Here is an 18,950-nt window from a genome sequence, read left to right on the forward strand (position 1 = left end):
CATAGTCTGTAGCTTTTATAGACATAGCCAGTGTAGACATAGCTCTTGTAAAGCCCAGTCAGTCACAAAGACAAATCAGATTCTACCCCAGACTTAATTTCTCTGAATAAATATTCAGAGGTATTGACAAGGGACGTTTTGCTGCAGCAGCATGCAGTGAGCTGCTGGGGGATTGTGAAGAATGATCAATGCTATCATTTTTATGTACTTCATTTCCCCTGGAAATGTTTCAGTGCTGCCACCATCATTTCTTCAGCCCATTTCTTCTTACACTGATGGGGGCAAATTTTCCTACTGGATTGAGGGCTTTCACAGCAATGGGGTGTCATTAAATCAGACAAGGCAGCACAAGTTGAAGAATGATCCAGAGTGTAGAGGGCAAGGCAGGAGAGGTCGAATGAGCAGATTATGAATTGAATTCCCAAAGGACTTGGTTTCTTTTAAAACTGAACAAGAAACCAAGCAGAGTAAATATGAATACGTACAGCAGCTCAATTTCTGCTTCATAGTATAGCTACTTTATAGAAGCTGCTTCTGTGTAGCTTCTTACTGCCTGGTTCTCTGCTGGAAGGGTTAAAAAAGCAGCACTGGGATTGGGGGAGCACAGGGTGGAGACAAGCATTAAAAAATAATATAAATGGCCATCGTAGTATAACTGAGGGTAAAAATATCCCAATTTTACTTACTTGGGCTACTTCTACGCTGTGGAAGTAAAGTGAATTCAGAGAAAACTGATGAGAATGATTGAGAACAACCTGGAATGAATGAAAAGTTTGAAATTCTTTCCTTTGAAGAGAAAAGAAAAATCTTGTAAAGTAATAAGTGAGCTAGAAAAAGATGAGGGCCATATATATTTTTCCTGCCATATTCAGCAAAGATATGGAGCAGTCAATGAGATTGAAAAGGCAGCAAATTCCAAATGCATTCAAGGGAATACTCTTTCAGACAGCGTGTATTCAGACATTGGAGCTTCTTCCACAGACAACACGGTTCAAGGGCAGTTTGGATGTTTCTGTGAACTATAAGTATATCCAGAGTTATTAGGTAGACAAGAGCTTTGGAAGGTTAAAAAACACTCCTGCTTCCAAGTTTAAATCAATCTCTTGGTATTACACATTCAGGTGAAGTCTTCCAAGGAGGTGAGTTATCATCCCTCTGCCTGATGTGAGGTTTCTTACACCTTGTGCTGAATTAACTGAACCCAGTTGCTGCCAAAGAGAGCTTTCTGGAGGAACTGGGCTCCACGACTGATGTGGCTTGACCTTGTCCTCTTCATGCAGTTTCAACTGAAGTGCATTGAATTATTCTTGCTGTATGCTGGTGTGAAGGAAGCCAGGCTCACAGGCCAGGAGAGGGTTGAATCAGGAGAGAGTGGTGGGTCTCATTCCCATCAGGCTGAAAAGTTGAATAGATGCAGCAGCAAAGGCATTTCAGAAGAAAAATAGCAAAACTTGGGCCAAAACAAATAGCTTTGTTTAAATAATTCTATTATGCAATGTGCTTTTTGGAGAGAAATACCAGTAAAATACTTTCTGATCGCATGGTGCAATAAGAAGAGGTTTCATTTAGGACTTTGCTAACATTTGTGCGAGCATCTTGCAATGCAGTGGTGGTGCCTGGGTCCGTTCCAGCAGTGACAGACTCATATCAAAAGCCTCTTCCTTTTCAGGGGAAAAGGGTAAAAACCTCCCTGTGGAAGGTTATGGTCTTTTAAAAGCACTTACTAATATCTTTAGCTTTTTGGATGGTTGGTTGGTGTAGGTGTACTGCAAAGAAAGAGTGTCAAAGTTTGAAGATTCATTTCAAGGACAGAAAAGCCCCACACTGTGAATATAAAGAGGGACTCCCCTTTACATCACCAGCTTGATGACATGCCTCCAGGCCTCAACCTCTGAGGCACAGCTGGAGACAGAGGGGACAGCAGCACTTTTTTATAACATGCTGGTATTTTACTTGAATGTACAATATCCCTGTGAAACTATTATTATTACTAGTACTATTATTATTATATTATTGTTATGTTATACCCCTAAAAGAGCTGTGCAAATCTCCTCCTTCTCCCAAGCTGCAGCTCTAGGGATTTTTGCCTTGATACCTGTCATCAGGCAACATTTCCTATTGGATTTCTAATTAAGGTGGAAGCCTTTGGGACTATGTTCCTGACCAGCTTATATTTGTGGAGGTTTAAGGACATTTTAGATAGAGTTTAAATACTGCTTTTAAACATATTTGTTCTGGTTTAGTTCATTTTTCTATAATCAGCCAAAGTATCTCTATACAATCACAGCAGGAATTAACCTGTCATAGTCATAGTTTCATAAATATGATCTACACTGCTTGTTGGTTAAAAAACAGTTTTCCTGGTGGATGTGAAGGTAATGGCTGTGTCTCTGTGTCTTCTCAGGCTCTGCTCTGTGAAGGTTATGGGAGGGTACAGGTTTCTGAGGTGTGCTACTCAGGGACTTATTTTCACTGTGCTTCTTCTCTAAGGTGCACGTTGCAATACTGAAAAGGTTATATTGCTATTATTACTCTAAAAGAATAGGAGGGATTTGTCTCTCCTGTTACTTCTCTTGGGCCGGATGCGACATGTGTGACACACACTGTATGCCAATAAATTTGCATCAGTCTCTGCAATGAAATCTGTTGGCACTCTGCCGGCAAACTGTTGAGGTCCCCCAAAAGATGATTCAGATCTTGGTTGGAAATATACAGACCAGCCTCTGTCAAAGCAGTTTAGGAAAAAAAGCCAACAGTAACAAAGCGATTTAAGTTTGTGTTACCAGGGTCCAAACAGCAGCCTACCCGGCAGTCTGGTACGCCTCTCTTCTGAATTTGTCCAGGGCTGCAGTCAAAAATTGTTTCCACTGTGGTATGAAGTGCACCGTTCATCTCATCTGCCATTTCTGAAATGTTCCTAGCAAGAAAAAGAGTGCTCAAAGTGGATCAATGTAGACTTTGCAGGCAAATACTCAGCCCATGTGAAAATCAGGCTGTTGTGCTGAGCACCCTCAGTTTGTGAACTCTGGTTTCTGTTGAAATACAGTGTCACCGAGTTTGCGGCCGGTGGAGCTTTCAGAATCTTTGCTCACTCTCTCTGCCTTGAGGTGCATGAAACCATTCAAGTCTCCAGGCCTGCCAGGCCGGTTCCTTTCATGGACGTTACAATCACTAACAGCATAAAAAAGCCAAGGGTGGAAGTTATGCTTGGTTGCTGTGGTTGTAATCGAGTTAAACTAGAGAATTGAGTTAGGTGGAAAGTGCTCCATCTCCCTGCAGAACGTGAACCATGCTGACAGGCTGAGCTGTGCTATAAGCAGCAATAGGCTATGCTTTTGTACATAAATATAGTCAAACATAGCACACTGCCAGCCTCAGAGGGCAGGTGCAGCAAGTAGACATTTACGTTATTGGCTCTGTGTAAAAACAGAAGGAAAAAATTCCCATCACTTCAGTCGGCAGAAATCCTGATCCTTTAAACAAATGCTGGCTGCAGAGCCGAGAAGAGATCAGTGTGAAAATACGTGTAGCTGCAGTTATTTTAACGAGCCTGTAGGACTCATTTTGGCTGCTGCCCTGATCTCTGTGCACTGCTTCTATAGGGTCCCCCATAGAGGGGGTTTAACTGTGGAGCCGTAGGCCAGATTTCTGTAGAGAAAAAGCCTATCAACTCTTCTGCTTCCAACTGCTTGAGCCCATTCTGGGATGAGGTGGAGGCCTCAACTGTGTGTGCAAATGTTGCTTTGCTGATGCAGAGAAAAGTGTTTTGAAGACAAACAGGGGCATGCTTGTTCCATTTTGGGATGTGCATTTCTTGGCTCAGCTTCTTTCAGTGTACTCATACTGACATCCAAATAGGGCATAATAGTGGGTTCATATGTGTGTGCTTTACTGTCTTGATTGAAATGCAAGATGCATTAAAGAAATACTAATTGATCAAGAGTAAATTGCACGAGCTCTGTAGTTCTTCAGCAAGTTTGCACTTACTGGGCAGAACCTAATGAGTTTGTATTATATCCCAGATGGTAATCGTACGAATCTGTAAGTACGTTAAGTGACGGTCTCATATTTTTTAGAATTTGTTCTGAATCTTAAACTAAAAAATTCAAGTGTGACTGGAAGAAAGCTGAAGACAAAGGTCACTGCTGATTTCTTTTGTGACAGCTTTCTCTAGATTGTGAACTAGGGGTGTTTTACAGGCAATCTGATTTTTGAGAAGACGATTTTCTTTCTCATTTGAAGGATCTGTTCTCTTGATCTGATTTTCTTTCTTCCATGTTCAGGTTGTGTGTTTATGCATACAAATACATCTGGCAGTCCCTAGTTCTTTGGGTCAGGCTCTTTCATGTGGGTAAATGGAGATGGGGAGGCACTGTAGCAGACCAGACATTCATTTATTCCGCTCTCCTGCTCTTAAGAGTGATCAAATGCTTCAGAGGGATCATGTGATGAATTCCAAAACAACAGCTGTAAAATATTCTGCTCACGGGTAGATTTATTCCTCAGGTTTTTTTAAGCACTTAAAAGTAAGAAAATAAACCAATTTTTTGAGGCTGTTATTATTAGTCAGCTATTTATTTATTTAGGCATATATTTAATATTCTGCCAAGTTCCTGGCCTGGAGGGTTCCTACGGCAATGCATTCTGCAAGCTAAACTGCACATTGTTTGGAAAAAAGAGCATTTCTTCCCATCAACTGATCCTTCACTTTGATAAAAAGTCCTCTCTTCTTTGGGTAAGAGAGGCTAGATAAGAGTGCTAAACCTCTCCCATGATACTGATGTCTTTCTGGGATACTTCTGTCTCACCTGCCTGTCACTGCTTCCTGCCTGGACCAAATTGTCCCAGCAGGTGTTCTAGAATTACTGTTTTTAGCTCCTACCTGTTAATCAGGGATCCCAAAACTATGGTAAAGCTATTGCTTAGTGGAAGGCAAACAGCTTCAAAATAGTTATGGGACATGGCCCAGCTTTGGGACCTGGTGTTGCTGCTGGGAGGGAGAAGATTGGGATCCCCTTCATCAGGACACCTATTGATAAAATTTTTTAGCTTCCTGGCTGAATATAGATCTGTGCTCCAAGGGAGAGGGTATCACTGACCTAGGTAATAGCATAACCTGATCAATATTGCCATTAGTACTTTGTCTCATTGCTTGTCCATGCTAACGGTTTTAATTGACTTTGTGCCTGGTAGCTCAGTGTGCTCAGGGGGTGTTTTCCCACTTAGCTCAGTGCATTTTTGATCAGACCACAAATGAGGTCTTTCTGACATCGTCTGCAGCCTGGACTCACCTACATCATCTGAGTCATCCATCGATTACCTCGTCTGGCTGCTCAGCTGCCTTTTCCAGCAATGAATGCCTTCACTGAGCACCAGTCCAGCACAGAGCTGTGTGGACCAGCCTCTCAGCCCACTTACTGTTCCTTCTTGATGCCATTTCCAGGCCTTGAGGCCCCAGTTTCAAACCAGTTGTGTTTCTTGTCTCCTTCTCAGGTATTTATGCTTCCTTTCCTCTCAGCCTCCCAGATAATTCTTTCCCTAGGCGTAGCTATGTATAGCTACTGAGCTAGACAGACCTTTTGCCTGATGACTGTGGTCATTCTTAAACTTCCAAAAAAGCCTGTGACCTGTTTCCAGAAGTGGTTCATTGCTAGCCTCTCAGAAGAACTACAATTCCCAAAGAAGCAAAGAGCCATGAGAGATTAAAAGAAATGCCTAGGCAGGTGAGGTATCTAATTCCCACTGAGAATGAGACACCTAACCTACTTACAGCTCTGGAGGCTTGATTTTTTTATTTTCTTTTTCCAAAGACATTTAACTATACTGAGAGATACTGTTGAAAACCTGACCTGTAGGCATTATGAGAACATAAGCCCAGCTGAAAAGCAAAGGGATTCTTCCCCCAAAGTCACAGAGGTTCTTGAAAAAGCCCTGGCCAAGTCCTTGCATTGTTGCTGTGGGACACGTCCCCTTGGAGGTGAAAATGCCATCATCCCTCTGCACTGGAGGCACCGGCCAGCTCTTGTCCCTGCTAGCTAGCACCCATGGAAGGCTTACAGCTCAGTTCAGCGGACGCAGAATCCAACCCTAAATGTTTTTCCCTAGAGATTTAAAGAAAACCGTGCAGGAAGGACAGTCATTTGAGTTGTGCTAGAAAATATTTTTAAAAGTCTGTGTCACGTTGCCGTGGTGACAAAAGTTCTTAAAATGATGAAGATTTAAGTCTAGGCTGGGAATGGTGGCATGGGAAGGGGGGCTGTTGTCATGACAACCTCAACTCTGAGAGTGCAAGAGGCAAAACACATGGTGGTGGCAGGATCTTTGGGGTTTATATATATATCTATAAATGTCTGCCATTTATGCCAGCTTTCTTGGTGCTAATTAGTCCTGCTATTTCACCTTTCTCTGCTGTAAATATTTTCCAGTAGACACAAGTCTCTGAGAGAGAAGGCAAGAAAATGCTTTTTTTTCTCTTTCATTTTTGCATGGGTTTTATGCTGTTCGCTGTCTATGGCCCCTCAGCTCCTACCTGGAGAAGAACTTCCATTAGCCAGAAGCAAGCTGCCTGGGAAGAGTTAAACCATCTTGCGAGGAGGTAGAGGCTTGCAGGCTTGCACTGTGTTCTCACAGAGCTTTAACAGCACCAGGCTGCTACAAGATCACTTCTCCCTGCCCTGTGTGCACATACACACCCTGGCTTTTCTTGGTGCTGAAGTGGCTGTTTCTGAATGTGAAGGGTACCTCCTTGGGCTGTAGTTAATAGCCACAATACATGGGCAGTGGTTAGAGCAGGCAATCAAACTGGCATCCCTAGATTCAGCTTAAAACTTTGCGCTCAGTTTCTTGTGAAATGTCTGGCAAGTGACTTTTCCCTTTTATGTGCCTCATTTTGCCCATCTAGAATAATGGAGATCACGCATTCACTGGAGATATTGAAGCATACCAGATTAATGTCAGCCGAGCCCCTTGAAACCTTCAGATGAAAACTCCCACAGCAGCACAAAGGATTATTTTATTTTAAGTGTGAAATCTACTTTGATACCTCTCTTAACACCTGGCACTTAGTGCACTTCCCACAAACTCGCTGTTCCAGGCAGCCCTGAGACAAGCACACTCCACAGCGTCTTCCCCTGTGAGCGTTAAACCTAATGAATCATGGACCTGATTCTCCTCTCGCACTGACTCAAGGCAGCATCAGCAAGTCCGTTGACATTGATTATGTCATTTGGTGCAAAGCAAGCATAAAAAGAGAATCAACCCCAAACTCTTGCCTTCCTCTAAAACTTGATCTGCTGGCTATTAGTTTTCCTTGCTGGCACAGCAAAAAGCAGGCAAAACCAAATTCTACACCATCTCAAACTGTCGAGCGCATCCCTGAATCTGCACACTGCTTGCAGATGTAGCTGTGCACCACAGATGATTTCCCATCTCCAGTCCATCTGCTCTGTGCTGGCTAGTGCTTTCAACATTGTCCCGATACAATCTGGATCCCAAAGCTCCCTCCCTCCCATACCATTGCGCTGTTCTGCCAAACACGTTGTGAGAAGCACAGCCCAAAGCTGTCTGACCCAAAGCTCATTCTTCATAAGGGACTCCTGCTTCCCTGTATACTGTGAAGTTGTAAATAAGCCCAACTGCGTTCCATCACATAATTTTGCTTCCTTAACTAAGCCCCTTTTCACCAGGCCAGCCTGAGCAACAGTTGCCTCAGAAATTCAGAGTTTATATCTTTGTATATTTTAGTGGCAACAACAGCATTTTGTCCATTCCTCCAAAAGAACCAAACGTGTGGCCTGGCAAGTTACTCCAGACATCAAACCTTTTGGAATAAGATCAGTTTATGCTTTGGCACAGGTTAAATGTGACATCACTGGAAGAATAAATAGAAAGTTGGAGAGGGTGAGGAAGGAGCAAGTAAAGGGGTTGATGATGCATTTCCCATAGCAGGATCAGGAGAGGGAAAACAGCAGCTGAGATCTTTTGTGTTGCTTTACTGAAACGTTGTTGCCCAATGGTGTGGGTTTACTCAACAGGCTGAATTTCTTGGGGAGCTGCGCTTTCTCTCTTGACTCTGATTGCTTGTGCGTCCTAACAGTGTCTGAGTTTTTCAGGGTTTTTGGCTCTGTGTGCGCCTTGTGTATGCTCATGGCATCCATGCTTCAGTGCTCGAAAGTGTGCAATGCTCTGTGTGCCTGGAGAGGATTTTTTTCTTCCTGGGGGAAGCCCATCCTGTGAGCTCTTTGTGTCATTTGTCTCTCCCCTCGCTTCAGCCTCCCAGGATGGACCTGCACCTCAAGGCTCCCAAGCCCTTCCCCTCTCAGATCGGTTGCATCACTCTTGCTGAGTGTAGAGAAGGTGACTTTTTGCCCCTTGTACAAGAACTGGCACTGATCTGTGGTAGTGATCCCTAAATGAGAAAAAAAACACTGGTTTCTCAATGAGCTGCCTTTAGTTTGCATGTTGGCCAGAAGGAGTAAGAGCTTAAACTGTGTCCAGTCAGGTCTCATAACAAAACTGGGTGATGTCCAGTCAGTGCCTAGATAGGTGATATGCAGCAGCACTGTAGCTGATGATGCAGGGAGTTAGTACAACCACTCTACGGTGATCTGTCTAACAGCATTTCAGGCTCAGAAAAGCTCTTCACAGCAACCAGCTATCCCAGTATATCAAGAGATTAACACTTAGGTTTGAAAAGGCAGCTAATACCTCTGTGAGGAAAATGTATCTTTACCTCTGTTGTTATCTACAAAAGCCAAGTAAGGAAGAGTGAAAGATTCTTACCCATAGTCCACAAATACTCTTCTTAAATATAAGTAAATACATATTTCCTCACAGCAGAACAACCTTAAATCTCACTAGAGCACTTGGAATAACATATGATACTGTTTTGATTCTCTTTTGAGATTTGTGTTTCCTTTTAAGTTCTTTGGGTGTTTTAAGTCATAAATTAAGAGTAAATTCTTTGCTTTCTATTAAGCTGGAGCAGTGTCATAGCTACTTGATTATCCACAGGGGATTTATCACAGTTGTATATTAACCACAGCGTGGATACAGACACCAGCACTGGCTCAGGACCAGCAGGCTTTCTTAGTTTGGATGCAGTGCTACAGAAATACTGCTATGTTGCTAGTAGAGGTAGTGAAGGGCAACAAGCAGCTTCGCTGCTTTCCTGTGGTGCAGAATCTGTTCATAAACCCTGTGGATGGAAGTCAGTTCTGTGTAGAGCCAGCGTTCAGCTGAGTGAGTGTGGATGCTGTTAGCTCTCTTTGGCAGGGTGTTCAGCTCAGCCGTGCTGGCTCCAAACAGAATCATTACTATGCCTCTGCATCGCAGTCCCCAGCCCCTCAGGAAAACCCATTAGTTCCAAGCATAGCACCTCCGGTACGTGCAGAGCCAGCAGGGATGTGCCATCGCACCCCAGCCTGCAGTGCTTGACACGTTGGGGAGCTGAGCACAGAGACAGAGGCTTTGCCAGAGCTGGCCTGGGCCTGGCAGGGCTGGTGCAGCGTGTGCCGGGACTCAGCTGCCTCCCTGCACAGCACTCGCTGCAGTGTCCTCTTGACGGGCTCTCGGTCTCTCGAAGCAGTCCAGTCACCACGGCCCTGGACAGACAAATGCGCTAATGCAACATTGCTCTCAAGGATCGGAGAAAGCCTGGTAACCTGTTGGGCTTGGATAGCCACACCAAGCTGTGTGCCAACATGAAACAACATACCTGATTAAACATACAGCTTTGATTTCAGCAAAGCCCTTGTTTCACTGCCAGAGCCAGGCCCCCATTTCTCCAAGGTGCTTCATTTCTTCCAGCTCAAGTGGTCAGGTTAGAAGAATCCTGCTGCAGTACAGAGCCAATTGAGGAATACTGTACAGAGTTATGTGAGGCCGACAAGGTTTCTGATTCGTACTGATAGGGTCCTGATAGTTTGTTCTGTGTAAGTGAGATTTCCAAGATGGAGCTCTTATATAACTAGAGATGACTTTGTTGAGGGAAGTTTTGGTCCTCCCACTTTCCCAAGCTGTCCTTTCAGAAAGCGTTGCAAGGTGTCCTTCAGCTGGAAAGACAGAGCCGACTTTGTAACAGGGATTCTGAAGCCACAGCATGTTTTGGACAATCAAGAAACAGGGATATTAGCTCTATCAGAGAATACCCTTGGAAAGACATGCATTTAAGCGTGAATCCGTGCGTTTTCCTTCTCCTGCTCCTCGCTCCCTTTTTCCAAATCACAGACAGCAGAAAGCCAGAAAGCACAAGCACTTCCAGGGGCAGAAGGAGGTGTGATGGACTGGGACCCAGCCTGGGTTGTGTTACAGCAGGACAAGAAAGCCCTGAGTGTCAATGATGAAAACCAGAGAAGTTCCAATTAGCATTCACATTCCTCTGCTTGTGGACCAGCTATTCTAGAATGTTTCTTCCCCCCCTCTCCCTGGCTATAGAGCTATAGACTGCTTTGGGGCACTGCAGCACTGGCTTAGACGCTTCCCATCATGCCACTGGAGTTAGTATTCCCTGCAACACAGGCAACTATTTGCAGTAGGAGCTTCTTCTCAGTGAAAGGTGTTTGTTCACACTCCTTCATAGTTACTCCTGTGTGCCGCACAGTGAGTGTTTCTTATTTTTCTCTTTCGTGTGAATGCAAATGTATTCCAAGGACTGGGCATATGAGCTGGTGACTCCTGGGACTGCCATTTGAAATTGGATTTGTCTCACCTGCAGTTCAGACATTTAAAGTTGGAGTTCATTATCTAGTCTTACTTTATGGGCAGCAGAGAGAAACAAGAATTCCTGAGACACAGTGCATCTCTGTCTCAGGTAAACAAGTGCCACAAAGCAGATGTATCACCCTCTGGGTGTGTGTTTCCATCCAGTGACTCTAATGATGTAGTCTAGATCCCAAGGCCCAAAGCACGTGAGCTGACTCCACCCTCGCATAAAGCAGATGTTGCCTCTACCTGAGCGGGAGGTGAGTGTCGGCTCAGTTGTGATCCTGCTCTCTAGCCAGTGCTGGGCAATAGAGGGCAATCCCAAATGGACACTGAGCTGCTGGCCTCTCTGAGCTCTGCACTGGGAAAATCCGTGCACTACAAGGGCAGATGCACCCCGGTGTCAATACAGAGGCAGGACTCTCCTCCTCCGCTTTGTGCTTCAGCACTGGGTCCTACACTTATCGGTGGGTTATGTGATGGGTGGTGACCCAGCGGTGAAGGACGACCCATGAGCCAAGATGTACACACACTCTGCACAGAGCTGCCATTTCTCAGCTGCCACCAAATGTGTAAGTGATTAGTGCATGAGAGGAGGCAGCGGGGCCAAACAGCAGAAGAAAACACACAGATTTATTCCTGGTTTTTGGAGGTGCACCAAAGAATAAAGGCTTTCTGCCTTAGCCTGACTAGAATAGATCCCAACCATCATAGAAGAAGCTCCATATCCATTCACCTTTTCCCTAAACTATCCGTTCCCTCAGGCTCTTCGCCCTCTGCTTTTAATATATTATAGGAAGAAAGGCACTTCCTAAACCTGACAGGATTTCTCCCTGTCCCTGGCTGGAGTTCCCTGGGTTACAGGAGCGCTGGAGCTCTTTGAAAAACACATATAGGTGGGAGAGGAAAAGTCATTAGCACAGTAAAACTGTGGTGATAAAAAAGAGCCATTCAGAGATCCTTCTGCAAACGGCTGCTCCAGCTTCATTAAAAGCATAGCCCGTGGCTGTCACTCAGATAGGCTGGATTTGCTTTCGGTTATCTAAATGAGAATGATCATTTCTGCAGTGAAAAAAAAAGAAGAAACCAGTAGGAATTATTCTTTATGAATTATGTGCTCAGCTTTCGTACTGACCTATTGAGTCAGCATTGAGTGTTGGATTTCCTGGAACAGCCTTTCATGCTGGATTTGGGGTATTTTCTTCTTTTCAGCCCAGAAGTAGCGGTAGAATGGCCTTTCTCATACTTAAGTGACACTTGGACTCTAGCTGCATCTTGGATGCAGTGGAAATAATGGAGTTTAGGAGCAGTTATCCAAATCATTCATCCTTGTGGTTTCCAGCATTCTTCTGTGGCTCCCTCCTGGTCTGGACTGAGCATGTGGGCATCTCTAAATGTGTGTGACCTCGTGGCATCCTGATTACGTGGGGAAGTGTTAATATCTGGTGTGGAAACAGGCATTCAAATTGAACAGCTAGCTCTGACACCAGAGTGATGAGCCAATTTAGGCAGCTAAACTGACAAACAACGATTCCTTTCCTTTATAACAGAAGTCTTCTGCCTTTTTAGCTGTTTCAGCTGGCTCACAATGGGATCAAAGGAGGCTAATCCCTGGTATAGGCAAAGATGGCAGGTGGTTGGGATGAGCAGGACTATCTCTGCCAGAGCAGCAAGGAGTTAGATGGACTTAGCCATACAGTCACATAGCACGCCTATGGCCTATCCCATGCTTCAGATACTGCCCTGACAGTCATCCCCCCTGGTAATTTCCTGCCCCTCCGGAGGTGATTCCCAGGTGGCTGGGACACCCACTGCATGTTCATCTTCCTACAAGGAGGCTCAGTGGAGCCCAGGCAGTGCTCTGGACGTGGTCCGTGCTCAGCAAGCGGTAGGTGTGCTTCTGAAGTTTCAGTCACTGCACCATCAATTTTTATTAATAACACGGCAAACTGAAAATCAGTTTGCTATCTCATGTAAGCTTGTACCAGGGTCTCTGTGCCTTTTGGCCCACTGCATGTTGCCCCATAAGAAAGTTGTGTTTAACAGGTTCCTTTTACATCTGAAGAACTGACAGTTAATGCTGCTACATCCCTAAGGAAATGGTGAGCTTGGATAGGTGTCACAGCATGCTCTGCATGGCTCACTTGCAGATCAGTTTTACAACAGCACTGGGAGTCACACTGCAACGAGAGGTGTAGTGGCAGGTCAGAAAAAAAAAAGTGTGACCACGCAGGGCTGGAGCAGCAGGGGAGGGCCGAGGTCCAGGAGTGGAGCTGTGCAGGGGGACTCTGCAGGTGACACAGCAGAGAGGCTGTGGGCCGGAGTGGAGGGGCTGTAGCATAAACAAGCTCTGTGGGAAGTTTCAAGCTGATGTAGCTGGATTAGGACAGAGCTGACTGAAATACACCCTGGAAGGCAGTACCATCCCACAGGTCAGGGTGGAAATGCAGGAACAGAGCTGGGACATGCAGCCTCATCTGATTCACAGTAGTCTTCTTCGCTCCTCATGTTCCTCTGCTTTTTGTTCCTCCCCATTAAACTCAACTAGGACATTGTGTCACCAGCTTGCAGGCTGGGCTGCAAACCAGGCAGGCTGCATGTGCCTTCAAACCATGGGAGGCCTTCCGAGAAGGCCCTGCCGTGGCAGCTGACAGCAGTGAATCTGCTTCATGCACACACAGCTGTCCAAATATTTCACTCCTCCTCTACCAGAAACAGCAAGGCTGTCTGTGGGGAGAAGTGATTAACGTTTCTCCAGACGACGGCAGGACACGTTGGCAAGGTTGGGGCATGGCTGTCAGGCCTCCATCCATCCGGGCTCTGTCACAGATTGCTGTGGTGACACAGCAGCATGTGCGAGGGCATGCCAGATTTGTTCAGGGTCTCTGTTTTCAGGATAATGCAGTAGGCTGCTTTAGCTGAAAGCCAGCATACTGTGAGGACGAAGTGTATGGTCCTTACTGGATCCAAGCCATTGCCCAGTGACAGTGTGAAGGTCTCCTCTCTTCATGAGCTGTGTTAGTGGCGAAAAAGGCCAGAAGGTGGGCTCTGTGCTGAGCCACACAGGGCCAGCCACGCTCTCCAGAGCCCATCTCTCCTTACTGTGGCATGTTGTAAGGTAGGAAAAACCAAACCTGGGCAGATGTGCAGCTCAGGATAGCAGCAGAATATAAGAAATACAAGAAATTAGTTGAATCAGCTTCTCTTCTAGAAGTCTCTGCTGAGTTTGAGGCCATTCTTTCTTGCATTTAATACTTGCAGAGACTGCTTCTGACATCCAGTACAAAGACAGCTTCCACCATGGGTCAGTGTGTAGCATATATTCAGCAAGAGCAGGAATCAAAGAAGGTCATTGCAGTTAAAAAGATGTAATGATAGAGTTTATTTCTGAGGAGTGGCTGATGTTCCAGAAATATTTGAAAACAACTTATTTTATAAAATGAGTTATGGTGCTTTTAATGTAAATTAGAAGGCAAAATCAAAGGGCAAGAGGTGAATGATTATGATTTGGTATTTTGGTTTTTAATCTGTTTTTCAGCTGATTCTGCTCGCATATTGTGTCTGACCCGAGCTGAGCTGACGCAGCCTTTTCTGTTACTTTAGCAAGGTTCTTGACCCTGATACTGCGTCTAATTATGTTGGGTTCGTTGTTTGGGGAGCTGCCATCTAATCTGCTCCCTCTTGGTCCCTGCAGATCTTCCACATGACCTACGATCTGGCCAGTGCAGTGGTGCGGATTGTGAACCTGATTGGGATGATGCTACTGCTATGTCACTGGGATGGCTGCCTCCAGTTCCTTGTGCCTATGCTGCAGGACTTTCCTGACGATTGTTGGGTTTCCCTCAACCGCATGGTGGTAAGTGCTGGCCCCGCTTCCTCTCTTATGGCCCGAAACCCAGGCCCTTGGTCATAGCATCACCATTTCAGCACCAACCTCCCAGCACTAACACAGCATCCCCCGGCTTCCCATTCCCCCCACCTCCTTTTAGAGCCTTCCTCCGCTATCCAGCAGGCACTTGTAAAGCCACAGCACTGTGGGCATGGAGGCTCCTTGGAGGCAGTTTCTGCAACGAGACAGGCTGAGGGCTGCAGAGCAGGAACCAGCCCCAGCAGAGCCTGCTGCGGGCTGCCTGCAGCAGAAGGCAGGAGCCAGGCTCCCCCTCCTGGCAGGAACCAGCAAGGAGCAAGGATGGAAACGGTTTTCTGCTGGGATCTGGGCATACCGAGCCAAAGGCAGGAGGCAGAGGGGGTCCTAGAGCCATAGCTGGGTCTGGTCCATAATTCGCATTACTGGTCCCAAGGAAACTGTTAAGCCCTCTGCTCCATATCCACTCGAAGGGTGGGTGTGATCACCCACCCTTCTCCCTGCGGAGCTGCACAATATCCTGTTAGAGTGGCCTCAAACAGACTGCCAAGCCACAGTTTGGCGTCCTGTCGTGGGATCAGTAGCCAGACTTCCCAATAACGTCCCAAGCTGCTGCTGTTTGCTGTGAGGGAGATTTATGCCATATGGTAAATGCACGGAGAGTTCATGGTACCTTTCAACCATCTGACTGAGAATTCGGGATCTTTTATTCAAAGGGACAATGTCCAGTTGATTCAGCAGCAAAAACTGACAAAGCTTAAAAAATTGCCTTGTATTGCAGCTCTTAACCTCCAGATTCCCCCAGCCAATTTCTTCTGTAAAAAAAAAAAATGTCAGGCACTCGGGCAGAACAGAACAAATGTAAAATGTATAAAAGGACTGCCAACTTCCCATGCCTCCCACATGCGGAGCTATGGGCACATGCTGCCCATGCCTAGGAAGAGTGAGCATCCATGAAAAAGTCATCTGTTTGGTGTTTATTTATTCATTTCTTCCCTCTGCAATAATCATTCACTTCCTGCTGTTGAAAGGTGCCACACTGACAGTTATGGAGACTAGAACCCTTTATTTATCTACAGCAAAAGAACAACCCATGCAGCAGCTGCCTTATCCTCCCCCATGCTGCCTTTTTATTATTTATGTGGCAGGAGAAATGAAAGATCAGTGCTCCATTGTGCTTGTGCTATTCAGGTTCAAAAGGACATACAGCTCCTCGTCCTGGGGAGCTCAGAGGTGCAGACAGAAATCATCCCCATCCGATGAAGTGACTTGGCCATGGTGCCCTTGCAGGATAGCTTCAGAGCAGCAGATCTGAACCATGTTTCCTTTATCCTAACATTTGGGTGGAGGCTGCTGTCTGATAGCAACAACTTCCATTTGTTTCTCCCATCCAACCCTGGGGGAAGAGGCAAAAGCTAGGGTTGCAGAGTTACAAGTGTGACTAGCACACTTGACTCAAAGGCCAGCGGATGAGAGCTGCAACACAAGCTGCAAAGTGACCTGAAGAGTCAAAACACCGGGTCTGCTGGTAACTGGTGCATGGAAAACCTTTGCAGAAGGCAATAGCTCGCAATGGCAGACACACATGGTGAGAGGAAGAGTAATCCAGTGCTGGAGCACTGACTGAAAGTGGGACACCTGGGTTCAGTTCCCAACTCTGTTCTGTGTGATCCCAGGCAAGTCAGATGGGAGGCTCAGAGAGTTCTCCTTCCCCAGATGATTCTGAGGAGTAAATAGTAAATAGTGTAATGGCAGGTATCTAAAATAGTCTGAGAGACCTGGGGTTGTACTGACTAGGTTGCACAAATGCATGGCACAAGCTAATGCAAATTGCCTTTCGGATACTTTTCTCTCAGAGGCTGTAAAGCCAGAAATCCAATTCTGTAACCCAGTGGAACGACGAGCCACAAACTTATTAGGATCAGAGCCTGATGAGGAAGGAAACAAAGCTAAATTTATATAATCTAGAAAAAGAGTTACCTGGGCCAGACTATGACCAGGGCCTATAAAAGACCATCAAGGTAACTGTGTAGTGAAGGGATAGGGTCTTGAAAAGTGGCAGGAGACAGGACAGAGGAAAAAAAGATTTAGCCTGGGCACCTTTCTTAGCAGCAAGACTGAAGCAAGGGGCGAAGGATGCATTCCAGAGGCAGAAGGGCTCAGCAGAGTCTTCAGGAGGGGCAGGGTAGAAAGTTTCTATCCAAAGCAGAGCTTTACCAGGCAAGGACTCATGCTGCAGTACTTTTCTTCTGAGCCTTGAGAGCCTGTGAAGCTGGGAATTAAACTTGCCTTGTGTGATTTTTTCCACTTGTCCTCTGCAGCTAAATCACCTTCACTTTTTCCACTTAATAGAAGTGAAAAAAAAAATTATCGTAGTGACTGTGTCAAAAATGGAGCGTCAGGAAACTGCGATGAAGATCTGGGGAGATGGTTATATGCCCCACCTATAGTTCAGGTGGCTTCCACTCCAGAAGCTGTACAGGAATATGCCAGCCCTAAAATAGCTTGGGTTAGAACATTTAACAAAGAGAATAATTAGTTCTTCTGGAATCAGATATTTTCTTCTCACAGTAAGGTTCTGTCCTCTAATCTCCTGAGAAGATTTCCAGATGTGTCACTGGGACCAGTGTTGAATGTGAATGGCATGATTAGTGCAATAATTTACGTATAGTCTATAGTGAAGTAATAGGAGAGGCCACTGAGCCAGGAAACAAGAAGAAACTGGTGGTCTGGGTTGTTCTCAGGCTTTGGTGCTGAGATCTTGATAGTAGCTTCCAGAATGGCTCTGTCTGAGAGCTGTGATGGACAGGGTTGGGAGGTGGGAGGCCAAGATGGCCTCTGTGACAGAGAGTTGGTAGGTTGGATTTTGGGACATTCTGTACTGACCTGGTCACAGCTTTGAGGAGATAAATATACTTGGTGCACAACTGCCCTGATTACACACAGGAGCCAAAAAGCTGGGATGGAACCACTGCAGGAAAAAAGGAATCTTCTGAAGCTGCTAACAGCCAAGGGGAGCTGAAAGTGAGGTGCCAAATGCTTTAGAGGCTTTCTCCTTGCGTATGGAGGTGCTACTTTTACACCACTACAGAATTTCCCACCTAGCCACCTGGCAGTCCGTAAAGCCAGCTCTGATTCTGGCACAGCAGGGAAAGAAGATTCATCACCTCCCGTCTGCTTCCTAAAGGTTTGATCCTCTTCCAGGAGATTTGTGAAGGGTCTGGTGTTGCTGGAGTCATAACAGGGGCACTCAATAAATCCCTGGGTCCAGTTCATCTTGGTGTTTTCTACATGCACCATGTTTCATCTTCAGCAATTGTAGGAGGAGTGAGTCTCTGTATGTCCTCTTTCTGAACTGGCTCTGAAATGGCAGGGAAGGATGTTTTCAGTATTAATTACTCAGCTCCAATCTCAGGGCCTTCAGCATTAGCTTCTCTACAGGGCACTTCATTAAAAAGAGAAACATTAGTGAGTCAGCTGCAGAGCAGCATGTGTGCAGGCAGCAGCAGCTCCCCAAGACCCTTGCCTGGCAGCTCCTCATCAGAGAAATCGGAGCTCTGCTAAGACCTGAAAGCTGCTGGAAACACGTGGCTCACTCCCTTGGGCATTGTGCTGAACTGATAAACCCTGCAGGAAAGGCAAATATCCCCACGTCAAATGCAGCGACCTTGCATATGAAATACTAATTGTCTTCCCTTCTACCAAAAGAAGAAGAGCGGCTTTCCTTTTGAGCTTAAACACCCCTCCCTGCCCTCCAGCACATTCTTGCAGTGTTGCTGATAGAAAGGAGGAAGAGAGATGAATGCAGCATGTGTTGTGGAAGACAGACCAATCCTGCATAGATCTCCTGTGTGATTCCTAACTCCTCCCAAGGCTCTGGTCCAGCAGATCCCTCCTACCCTCACTCAGCAGGCATATGAAGCCATGTAGTAGAGTATAATGTTTTATAAAATCTGTCAGGGAGCAGCAAGAGTAGGGCTGCTCCATGATGGGATGTGAGCCAGGAGCCAGGGGTGACCCCTGCACAGGCAGTGCCCTTGCCACCTAGGGCACAGTCCTGCCAGTCCGAAAGAGGGTGGGCAGAGCAGAAGTGGTGATACCAGGGTCCGTTGACCATTCCAGTGAAGGCTGGGTGACAGCCATGTCCAGGGTCTGCCCAGGGAGTCCACTTAGGAGCAGCAAGAGTTGAGGCCAGAGGCAAGGCTGGAAACATGGCTAAAGCATGTGTTCAGGGCCCAGGGCTGGGCACACGGACAGCTAGCTCAGGCAAGGTCTGAGCGCCCAGGCCTGCGCTGAAATGGAGCTCCAGGAACAATGGGTGCATCTCAGAGTCCTGAGAAAAGCTATTCTGTTAGGTGAAGGCCATGCAAAGCTCCTCTTGGAA

At 46.1% G+C, this 18,950-nt stretch overlaps 1 protein-coding gene across 2 annotated transcripts in view; it reads left to right on the plus strand.

Annotated features, from left to right (window-relative positions):
• Positions 1-18,950, plus strand: part of HCN4 (hyperpolarization activated cyclic nucleotide gated potassium channel 4) — a 111,374-nt gene that overhangs the window by 47,937 nt on the left and 44,487 nt on the right. For both annotated transcript variants that reach the window (XM_009935898.2, XM_075432132.1), the window contains exon 3: positions 14,396-14,557. In XM_009935898.2, coding sequence (XP_009934200.2) covers positions 14,396-14,557 — 162 coding nt within the window. The remainder of the gene's footprint in view (positions 1-14,395; positions 14,558-18,950) is intronic.

The sequence above is a fragment of the Opisthocomus hoazin genome, chromosome 10, assembly GCF_030867145.1.
Source record: "Opisthocomus hoazin isolate bOpiHoa1 chromosome 10, bOpiHoa1.hap1, whole genome shotgun sequence".
NCBI lineage: Eukaryota > Metazoa > Chordata > Aves > Opisthocomiformes > Opisthocomidae > Opisthocomus > Opisthocomus hoazin.